The sequence below is a fragment of the Stenella coeruleoalba genome, assembly GCF_951394435.1.
Source record: "Stenella coeruleoalba genome assembly, chromosome: X".
Taxonomy (NCBI): Eukaryota; Metazoa; Chordata; class Mammalia; order Artiodactyla; family Delphinidae; genus Stenella; species Stenella coeruleoalba.
In genome coordinates, this window is record NC_137152.1 from 7898749 (window position 1) to 7910866 (window position 12118).

Here is a 12118-nt window from a genome sequence, read left to right on the forward strand (position 1 = left end):
TTCCAGTGAGGAAGACCAGAACGTTACAGCCACCGAACAGACTGGCCTTCTAACGGTGAACTACATCGTGTTTGCTTCAGCTCCCGGCTTCACCGACACATGCATGGAGCGGGGTCATGCCGTCTGATGTCAGGCCCAACCCCCTGCCTTCTCGGAACAAATTCCACTTGCGCCTCGGATGTGTTTCTCAAGGAAACTATGACCTACTCTGTCTAGGTTCAAGGCTTTCGCTTTGATGAGGGCAAAATGAGCGCAGGGAACAAATTAATCATTGACTTGGCTAAACAATTCAATGCACTGTAGGACTTGTACACCTAAGAGTTTAACAAACTATAGCCCGCAGGCCAGATTCAGCCCACTGCCTGTGTCAATAAAGTTTTGACGAAGCACGACAGAGTTGAATACCTGTGACCAAGACCATCTGACCTGCACAGCCCCAAATAGTTACTATCTGGCACATTACAGAAAAAGTTTACCGACCTCTTGTACGTAAGTTAATAACATCTGGTCAATGATTGCATGTCTAGACATAGAAGATGACATTACCTGTCTATATGAAATGAATCCATTATGTTTGGTAAAACCGGTGAATTACAAACAAGATGTCTCTTAGATCTACTCTATAGAATTAACCTCAGTATAGGTATATATTCATTTTTTTTGCTTAGTTACTCTCTGAGGACGTTTTCTTCTTTACCAGCAGAAACACGGAGAGGAGAAATTAGCTTATGTTTAAGAGTTATGTATCTTAAACACGTATACCTGGGATAAAGTTACTTGACTACTGAAATCAAGGATCTGGCTTAAATGAGGGTTCCTCTTAAAAAGTAGTTGCTGTTGGCTGGCAACCCTAGAATGCGCTGCGACATTGACACGCTCCAAGTGACTTTCTCTTGGGAGGTCTTATGCAAAGAAATACCATATTGTACAGCATAATATTTCTAGCTCAGAAAGATGTAAAGAAAGATGAGCATAAAATAAAACACAGGTGGGCAGAGAGGGGGGAGATGACAGTGTTACAAGACGCACGTACCGCCTGGCTCGCCCTGTGTTGTAGGGGCCATCCTGAGGATTGTGGGACGTTTCCCGTCATCCCTGGCCTCTAACCACTAGACACCAGTAACATCCATCCCAGCTGTGACAACCAAAAATGACTCCAGACGTGGCTCAGTGTCCCTCGGGGGACCAGAATCACCTCTGAGTGCGAACCACGGGCCTGGACAGCTATCTGGAGTAAGAGAATTCCTGAAGAAAGAGTTAGTAATTTGCTATTCCGCTATGGAAAAGAATACTGTCTGCCAGTTACAGCGCCCCGACTCTGCGTCAGGCTTGGAACCGAGAGGAATCTGATGCAAAACCCACGATCGCACACTGGCTCTTTGCTTGCTTTCTGAGGCTGTCAGCGATACCCGCGACCGAGAAAAGGAAAAGAAGGGGCGCTAGAGGCAGCTGAAAGGAGAGCAGATGAGACACGACAGCTCTGCTGAGCTGGCGGCACGTACTGTTTGTCTTCAGCTTCCCAGGCTCGCTGCTGCGGCTGCCCGCCTGGTTGATGGCCTTGACGATGAAGATGTACTTGGTGCCGCTCTGCAGACCGTGGACGGTGTAGTGGTTCTGCTTGATGTTGGGCACGATCATCCAGCTATCGGCCGAGTTACACAGACCTGCAAAGCCAAGCAGACGTGATGGGTTCTTTGGTGCAAGCATGGGGTAGATCTGCATAATGTTAAGGTCGCAGGGTTTTCGGTTATTTGAACCGCAAGTGGAGAGCTCTGTCACTTCTCAGGGAGGCCACCAGTCATCTCAAGGGCTCCGTCTCCTGCCTATAACTAGGAGGGCAACCTGTAGTTATTAGTATATGTTCCTGCTGTGTGCTCTAAGCGGAAAGACCGACTAAGGTGATTATATTGCAAATGCCGTTCAGTGCGGCTAGGAGCAGCGAGGGTTGTTCCGTCCAGGATCTTAAGCACCGTCTAGGTGCATGACGTGTTACTAGGTGCCGTGGGACGAAAAGCAAGCAAGTAACCACGGATCCCTCCCCCAGTTCTCACGATGATGACCGTTCAGTGTTTGATCTCATCCATTTTGAGACTCACAGGAGGTGAGGGAGAGACCCGGGTCACGTATGAGAAACTGACTTCACTAACGCAGATGTAGTAGGTTGCATTTCTTGCCTCTCCTTCTTCACCCTGCCCTGGATCCACGTCTAGGTGACTTTGCAGTTGCTCCTTCTAAAGACACGGGGTATAATTCTCTTACCTCGTAGCTTTGGATTTGGCCACGTGACCTGCTTTGGCCACTAGAATGAGGCTGAAACGGTAACGTGCCAGTGGCCAGAGGAGGCATTACAAGGCCTTGAGGGTTTGTTGCCCCCTCGTGCCACTGCTACAGGGAGGACGTGCCCGATAATCTGCTCCTCTCATCGACTGCCCAGCCGAGTTGGGAGTGAGGCCAGCAGAGACCGGCCAGCACCAGGGCAACTTCTGACGGGACCAAAGAGAACGCTCATCGGGGTTGTTTGTGACCCAGTATACTCTCCTGGTCGTACTTCAGTGAGTCAGGACATGTGTCCCTAAGAGAACCCTGGAGTGGCAGCACCTGAGGGCAGCTCAGGGCCCAGGGTGGCTCTGAGCAAAGCATCAGTAGGGATTGTGACCAGCTGCATCCCTAGCATGGCTGGTTCCAAAGAGCAGGGCTGCACCCCGGCTGCATCCTGCAGGATGTGGTCTGAGGGGCAGGCTGCGGATGTAGGAGGCTTTGGAAGAACATGTAGGAAAGAGGAAGCCGTCTTGTTTTTCAGCTGGCTGACGCTGAAAGCATTTCTTTGGTACTGGGCCCGACTCTCCTCTCCGCCCACCAATCTCCACGCTAATCGAACCTTTTCCCAGCCCCCTGGTGACCGGGCTGTCGTGGCGTTTCCGGACTCTGGTGAATTTCCTTCACCAACTCTCGGCAGAGGGCTTGGGCCCCTCCACTTCCTGAGGGGCGCTCAACTTGCCTCCCCTCCTTCCCTTTCAGGGGATTTGCAAGTCAAAGGGTTAGTTCTTTTGAGGCAATTTACACCTTAACCATACGCCCAAGAAGCACGTCCCTTCATCTTTCTTTGCTCTTACCTCTTTGAGACTCTAATAAAACATTTCTGTAGAAAGAAACTCACAAACGCATATCCCTACTAACCCACAAATACCTGCACAGCATTTCAAGATGTTCACGGCCCCATGACAGCTGTTTCTGAATCCTACTAAATGCCATCTCCGACTTTTCAGGTCAACATTGTTCACGGTAGTCTCACAGTTGAGATGAACGTGAAAATATTTTGTTAATTGTGAAAATTCACCTCCTACGATTTGTATCTTGGGTGCACAGTATTTGCAGGTGCACATCAGTGAGTCTTAAAATAAGCACACGTATATATAGTCATATACATGAAAAATCCTGTGAATTTTCTCTCACCTCTTTTCACTTCCATCTGTAAACATTTAAACCAGGAGGACTGCAAGAGTTGACAGAGCCACCGTAAAGCAAGGAAATGACGTGAGACTCACAGAAGGGGTTGAGTGTGGCGTGCTTGTTTTCGGAGACATAACAGAGCAACTAAGGCACCATCCCCCCAGCCCCAATTTCCCCCTAATTCTCTGACCAGTTTTCACTTGTATTAGACCCAGGTGAACATCCACAAATGGCTTAGTAACATGGGACTCTCCCAATTACATATCTCTTTTGATACTTTCTCACCTTCCCTTTTCCTTGAACACAGCAGTGACAAGCTCAACGCTTCCAGACAGTGCCACAACCAAATTGTAGATTTTGATCCACCCAAAACTGGATCTCAGCTCTGGGCCCCAAGAAGCCTGTAACTCACTTTATTATTAGCATTTTTTGAATTTTATTTTATTTTTTTATACAGCAAGTTCTGAATAGTTATCTATTTCATACGTATTAGTGTATCCACGTCAATCCCAATCTCCCGATTCATTCCACCCCCCACCACCACCACCTCCCGCGCTTCCCCCCTTGGTGTCCATACGTTGGTTCTCTACACCTCTGTCTCTATTTCTGCCCTGCAGACTGGTTCACCTGTACCATTTTTCTAGACGCCACATGTAAGCGTTAATATATGATATTTGTTTTTCTCTTTCTGACTTGCTCCACTCGGTATGACAGTCTCTAGGTCCATCCACGTCTCTGCAAATGACTCAGTTTTGTTCCTTTTTATGGCTGAGTAATATTCCATTGTACATATGTACCACAACTTCTTTATCCATTTGTCTGTCGATGGGCATTTAGGTTGCTTCCAGGACCTGGCTATTGTAAATAGTGCTGCAGTGAACATTGGGGTGCATGTGTCTTTTCGAATTATGGTTTTCTCTGGGTATATGCCCAGTAGTGGGATTGCTGGATCATATGGTAATTCTATTTTTAGTTTTTTGAGGAACCTCTATACTGTTCTCCATAGTGGCTGTATCAATTTACATTCCCACCCACAGTGCAAGAGGGTTCCCTTTTCGCCACACCCTCTCCAGCATTTGTTGTTTGTAGATTGTCTGATGAAGCCCATTCTAACTGGTGTGAGGTGATACCTCATTGGAGTTTTGATTTGCATCTGTTTAATAATTAGTGACGTTGAGCTGCTTTTCATGTGCCTCCTGGCCATCTGTGTGTCTTCTTTGGAGAATAAGGTCTATGTAGGTCTTCTGCCCATTTTTTGATTGGGTTGTTTGTATTTTTTTGACACTGAGCTGAATGAGCTGTTTATATATATTTTAGAGATGAATCCTTTGTCCGTTAATTCGTCTGCAAATATTTTCTCCCATTCTGAGGGTTGTCGTTCCCGTTGCTGTGCCAAAGTTTCAGTAGGTCCCATTTGTTTATTTTTGTTTTTATTTCCATTTCTCTAGGAGGTGGGTCTAGAAGGATCTTGCTGTGATTTATGTCATAGGGTGTTCTCCCTATGCTTTCCTCTACGAGTTTGATAGTGTCTGGTCTTATATTTAGGTCTTACATCCTTTTTGAGTTTGCTTTGTGTATGGTGTTAGGAAGTGTTCTACTTTCATTCTTTTACATGTAGCTCTCTAGTTTTCCCAGCACCACTTATTGAAGAGACTGTCTTTTCTCCATTGTATATTCTTGCCTCCTTTATCAAAGATAAGGTGGCCATATGTGTGTGGGTTTATCTCTGGGCTTTCCCTCCTGTTGCATTGATCTATATTTCTGTCTTTGTGCCAGTATCATACTGTCTTGATTACTATAGCTCTGTAGTATAGTCTGAAGTCAGGGAGCCTGGTTGTTCGAGCTCCGTTTTTTCCCCTCAAAATTGCTTTGGCTATTTGGAGTCTTTGGTGTCTCCATACAAATTTTAAGATTTTTTGGTCCTAGTTCTGTAAAAAAAAAAAAAAAAAAAAAGCCATTGGTAATTTGACAGGGAGTTCACTGAATCTGTAGATTGCTTTGGGAAGTATAGTCATTTTCACAATATTGATTCTTCCAATCCAAGAGCAGACGGTGTATCTCTCCATCTGTTTGTGTCATCTTTGCTTTCTTTCATCAGTGTCCTATAGTTTTCTGAGTATAGGTCTTTTACCTCCTTTGGTAGGTTTCTTCCTAGGTTTATAATTCTTTTTGTTGCAGGGGCGAATGGGATTGTTTCCTTAATTTCTCTTTCTGATCTTTCGTTGCTGGTGTATAGGAATGCCAGAGATTTCTGCGCATTAATTTTGTATCCTGCAACTGTACGAAATTCATTCATTAGCTCTAGTAGTTTTCTGGTGGCATCTTTAGGACTGTCTATGTATAGTATCATGTCACCTGCAAACAGTGACAGTTTTACTTCTTCTTTTCTGATGTGGATTCTTTTTATTTCTTTTTCTTCTCTGATTGCTATGGCTAAAACTTCCAAGACTATGTTGAATAAGAGTGGTGAGAGTGGACAGACTTGTCTTGTTCTCTTTGATTTCTTCAGTGATCTCTTGGTTATTTAGTAACGTAGTGTTTACCCTCCATGTGTCTGTGGTTTTTATGGGTTTTTTTCCCTGTAATTTATTTCTAATCTCATAGTGTTGTGGTTGGAAAAGATGCTTGATATGATTTCAATTTTCTTAAATTTACCAAGGCTTGATTTGTAACCCAAGATATGATCTGTCCTGGAGAATGTTCCATGTGCACTTCAGAATAAAGTGTATTCTGCCACTTTTGGGTGAAATGTTCTAAAAATATCAATTAAATCTAGCTGGTCTATTGTGTCATTTAGAGCTTGTGTTTGCTTGTTAATTTTCTGTCTGGATGATCTGTCCATTGGTGTGAGGTGTTAAGGGTCCCCCACTATCACTATGTTACCGTCGATTTCCTCTTTTATAGCTGTTAGCAGTTGCCTTACGTATTGAGGTACTATGTTGGGTGCATATATATTTATAATTGTTACATCTTCTTGGGTTGATCCCTTGATCATTATGTAGTATCCTTTCTTGTCTCTTGTAACATTCTTTCTTTTAAAGTCTATTTTATCTGATATGAGCATTGCTACTCCAGCTTTCTTTTGATTTCCATTTGCATGGAATGTCTTTTTCCATCCCCTCACTTTCAGGCTGTATGTGTCTGAAGTGGGTCTCTTGTAGACAGCATATATAAATATGGGTCTTGTTTTCGTATCCATTCAGTGAGCCTGTGTCTTTTGGTTGGAGCATTTAACCCATTCACTTTTAAGGTAATTATTGATATGTATGTTTCTCTTACCATTTTCTTAATTGTTTTGGGTTTGTTTTTGTAGGTCCTTTTCTTCTGTTGTGTTTCCCACTTAGAGAAGTTCCTTTAGCATTTGTTGTAAAGCTGGTTTGGTGGTGCTGAATTGTCTTAGCTTTTGCTTGTCTGTAAAGCTTTTGATTTCTCCACTGAATCTGAATGAGATCCTTGCCCAGTAGAGTAATCTTGGTTGTAGGTTCTTCCCTTTCATCACTTTAAACATACCATGCCACTCCCTTCTGGCTCGCAGAGTTTCTGCTGAGAAATCAGCTGTTAACCTTATGGGAGTTCCCTTGTATGTTATTTGTCATTTTTCCCTTGCTGCTTTCAGTAATAATTTTTGCCAGTTTGATTACTATGTGTCTCGGCGTGTTTCTCCTTGGGTTTATCCTGCCTGGGACTCTCGGTGCTTCCTGGACTTGGGGGGCTATTTCCTTTCCCATGTTAGGGAAGTTTTTTGACTCTAATCTCTTCAAATATTTTCTCTGGTCCCTTCTCTCTCTCTACTCCTTCTGGGACCCCTCTAATGGGAATGTTGGTGCGTATAATGTTGTCCCAGAGGTCACTTAGGCTGTCTTCATTTCTTTTCATTCCTTTTTCTTTATTCTGTTCCGCAGCAGTGAATTCCACCGTCTGTCTTCCAGGTCACTTATCCGTTCTTCTGCCTCAGTTATTCTGCTATTGATTCCTTCTAGTGTAGTTTTCATTTCAGTTATTGTATTGTTCATCTCTGTTGGTTTGTTCTTTAAGTCTTCTAGGTCTTTGTGAAACATTTCTTGCATCTTCACTACCTTTGCCTCCATTCTTTTTCTGGAAGGTTGCCTGTCTCCACTTCATTTGGTTGTTTTTCTGGGGTTTTATCTTGTTCCTTCATCTGGTACATAGCCCTCTGCCTTTTCATCTTGTCTTCTGTGAATGTGGTTTTTGTTCCACAGGCTGCAGGGCTGTAGTTCTTCCTGCTTCTGCTGTCTGCCCTCTGGTGGATGAGGCTATCTAAGAGGCTTGTGCAAGCTTCCTGATGGGAGGGACTGGTGGTGGGTAGAGCTGGCTGTTGCTCTGGTGGGCAGAGAGCAGTAAAACTTTCATCTGCTTGTCTGCTGATGGGTGGGGCTGAGTTCAGTCCCTGTTCGTTGTTTGGCCTGAGGTGACCCAGCACTGGAGGCCACAGGCTCTTTGGTGGGGCTAAGGGTGGACTCTGGGAGGGCTCATGCCAAGGAGCACTTCCCTGAACCTCTGCTGCCAGAGTCCCTGCGGTGAGCCACAGCCCCTCCCCGCCTCTGCAGGAGACCCTCCAACACCAGCAGGTAGGTCTGGTTCAGTCTCCTATGGGGTCACTGCTCCCTCCCCCTGGGTCCGGATGTGCACACTACCTTGTGTGTGCCCTCCAGGAGTGGAGTCTCTTTCCCCCAGTCCTGCAATCAATCAAATACAGCTAGCCTTTGAAGTCCGATTCTCTGGGAATTCTTCCTCCCATTGTCAGACCCCTAGGTTGGGAAACCTGATGTGGGGCTCAGAAACTTCACTCCAGGGGGTGGACTTCTGTGGTATAACTGTTCTCCAGTCGTCTGTGAGCCACCCACCCAGGGGTTATGGGATTTGATTTTATTGTGATTGATTGCAGCCCTCCCACTGTCTCACTCCAGCTTCTACTGTGTCTTATGGATGTGGAGTATCTTTTCCAGTGAGTTCCAGTGTCTTTCTGTTGATGACCGTCCAGCAGTTAGTTGTGATTCAGGTGCTCTCGCAAGAGGGAGTGACCACACGTCCTTCCACTCTGCCATCTTCCCACCAAATCCAAATGTCTTTAAAACGAGCTTGGCGTGTGTGTATGGATGGAGTGGGTGGGCTATATATGTTGTCAAGCAAGGCTTAACCCCAAACCTAATTTTTTTCCAATTTCTGTTTTCCCCCTTGCTTTATCCAATAATTATTTCACAACTTCCCCGTTACTTTCAACCTCAATGCACATCGCACCTGTTCCCCTTTCCCCAGCACAGGCTGGGCCTGTGCTTTGGGGAGCTACAGTGGGCCAGATGGTTTTTCCACTCTTCTCCTCTTTGTCCCCCCCTAAGCACTCGAAATCCAGACGAGGGGCCTTGTGTGTCTCTCGGACATTTTTTCTCCCACTTGTAAGCTGTAGATTCTCCGCTCACTGCAGTGAGCTGCTTCTTTGACTCAGGGTTTCTCTGCTGCCTCATGCCAACTTTGGGATCCCCTCTGGCGTTGACGGTCTCTGTGCAGTATGGTGTGCTCACTCCCATGCTGAATCCTCTCATCTACAGCCGCATTAAAGCCTCATTAAAGCATGCTTTTTCTTACCCTCCTTGTCACTGACCTCGCCCAAGTGAAGCCTCTTCTTAACTGCCTGGCTGTCCAGTGGTTAAGACTCCGTGCTTCTACGGCAGGGGGCGCGGGTTCGATCCCTGGTCAGGGAACTTTTACTCCCAGTAGTGCCTCCCTGGGCAGATCCTGAGCAAACCCAGGTCCCGTCAGCACGGACGTAGCCCCACATTCTCCTGAAGCCCAAATCCCAGCGAGTACTCTGGAGACTGAACTCCTGTTGCACGGAAGCTGGCCCTTCTAGTCCCAAAGCGGAAGCCCTGGCAGCACGTGTAACTCACTTTAGATATTTAGTAAGAGCATTACACTAGTAATAAAGCAACAGACACAGAAAACAAACTTACAGTTACCAAAGGCGAAGGGACAAATTAGGAGTTTGGGATGAACATATGCACACTATTCTATATGAAACAGATACTCAACAACCTCCTACTATATAGCACAGGGAATTCCACTCAATATTCTGTGATAACCTATAAGGGAAAAGAATCTGAAAAAATATATGTATGTGTAACTGAATCACTGTGCTGTGTACACCTGAAACTAACACGACATTGTAAGTCAACTATACTCCAATAAAAAAATTAGTTAAAAAAGAGAACAAAACGATGAGCTTTTCCACTGCCTAGGGCAATCCACTCATATTCCTAGACCTTTGTCAACAGCAGTCCAGCACAAATGCAAACAGTAACAGCATAATCAAATGAGAATCCTATCAATGTCACTGTGTTTACACTGTTCCTATTTAATTGCATATGTTACAGCGAAATGAGTATTGTGGTCAAAGAAAGCAAATGTAAAAATGTTTCAATAAACTTTACATCACTGTACAACCCCAAAGCTGGGTTTAATGCGGTGGCGGAAGGCTTTCAGCAACATCATAGAGCAGATGTCTGAAATCGCTGCAAACTCCAACTTGGCTCACAATCCGAAGCCTTAACCCAACAGAAAAAGATTTAATGTGTTTCAGAAAACTTTTCCAAACCAAAAGAGGGACGCTGGCCATCCTGATTAGTTTGCGAACAGGTCACTAATTATTTTACTTGGATATTAAAAGAACAAAATGTTTACGGAGTAGTAAAATTTGATTGGCTATCTTTACCCTGGGACAATCTGCTTTGATGAATGCTAACGCTAACTATTTAGGCTTACCTTTATATTATTATCATGGCCAAGGTCATAACTGAGAGGTTGATTACAAACGCCAAGAAAGCAACATCGACCGTTCTCTTTCGGGGGTGCAGTTGGTGGGATGCCTCAGCGCACACCATTATTGCATTGCTAGTGTTGGTCTAGTGCCAGCACCACTTAACTTCTTGCATATGGTGCCAAGCGCCAGACTTCTCTGCCTTGATACCCACCCCACTGTGCTGAGACCGTTGACCAGGTTTTATTCATTCATCACTTTACAAAACATCCATATAACTGTCCTGACTGAAACCTCTACTTTTCTCTCAATTCGTTTCCAATCATCTTGGAGGGAGTGCCAACATTCACCTTCTCCAATTCAGCTTGAAGTATTCAAACAACAGTGCAACTTGGAAGATGATCAGTTCACAATACAATAATTGAGTTTTGTGACTTTGTACTTCTTCTCTCTCATTGACGAGGGGTCAGAAGCATCTCCCTACATGATGCCGCTCCTCACAAGATCCGAGTTACGTCTGGGACTTCAGAGCAACTGCCTGTCATCTTACAGTAAAACATTATGTATAAAACATTATGCAACACGGACGCCCTTCAGAGAGGCTGCACACCAGCTTCTCACACCCTTTGTTTCTTTGAACAGATTGGACGTAAGTGAACATTCTTTTCCTTCTTCTCAATCCACATAGTATATGTTTCATAACTTTCATGAATGTTTTCAAAATGACTAAAACAAATTAAATACAGATAATTACTTTGCCATGAAGGCTTGAAGACACGGATCTTTTGACTTTTGCCAAGAATAAAAATAATAGGCTGCTAGGAGAAGGAAGGCTCCAACTGAAGATGTGCAATGATGCATTAAAAGTAGTTCTGGAAAAAACTGTAAAATTGAATACACAGCTATTTCTCATAAGCAGTTCGTTAACATCTGTAGTCGTAAGCCTGTTCGTAACAACGAAAAATGAAAAATTAACTGTCATTAAGAGTGTATGAATTTGATTAGAGAGAGTCTTTTTACAAGATTAAAAAGCTCCATGGATAGTATCGAATTCTCCTTCACTAAAGTCACTTGAGGGCAATGAACTAGAATTTATTATGACAAGTGCAGGAACTGTGACCTAGGGACAGTAGAAGACTGCCTAGTGGCACATGAGCTACAGCCAGCTTTGGAGCATTCCTTCTCCTTCTTTCCAGTAGCGTTTGTACTCTTAGATCTTATTCAATAGAACATCTGCAAAGGATAGTCCTTTCAAACGGTGGGACAGAAGAACAAACAACATGCGAGGAAGGCCTTTCACGAGAAGACTGTGTAAAATGCCATTATGTAGATAATCCGGGCAGATTGCACGACCGACCTTTATGGTACGACAAAAAATATAATGACGGGTGAGTCTAGGCTATATTTTTGTAGGAACAGTAACTTTGAATAGCTATGTGCTAACGCTGGCAAACACAGGGCTAAGACCTTTACTTTTAATGTCTCAGCCATGTGAGGTTAAAACATTACCTCTTCTTACAGATGAAGAAACAGAGGATGTTCAATAATTTGCCCCAAATTATAGAGCTAGTGAGGTCCAAAGCTGGGATTCAAATCCAGAGCTCCCTCAATCACTACAACTCTGCGTAATAGTTAAGAAAAAAATTATCTATGGCCCAAAAGCACATGAAAAGATGCTCAACCTCACTAATCATTAGAGAATTGCAAGTGAAAACTACAATGAGGTGTCACCTCACACTGGTCAGAATGGCCATCATCATCAAAAAATCTACAAATAACAAATGCTGGAGAGGGTTGGAGAAAAGGGAACCCTCCTGCACTGTTGGTGGGAATGTGAATTGGTGCAGCCACTATAGAGAACAGTATGGCGGTTCCTTAAAAAACTAAAACTAAAAC

General features: G+C 44.2%; 1 protein-coding gene across 5 annotated transcripts in view; it reads right to left on the reverse strand.

Annotated features, from left to right (window-relative positions):
- Positions 1-12118, reverse strand: part of MID1 (midline 1) — a 654655-nt gene that overhangs the window by 13454 nt on the left and 629083 nt on the right. For all 5 annotated transcript variants that reach the window (XM_079911574.1, XM_079911575.1, XM_079911571.1 and 2 more), the window contains one exon: positions 1503-1664. In XM_079911574.1, coding sequence (XP_079767700.1) covers positions 1503-1664 — 162 coding nt within the window. The remainder of the gene's footprint in view (positions 1-1502; positions 1665-12118) is intronic.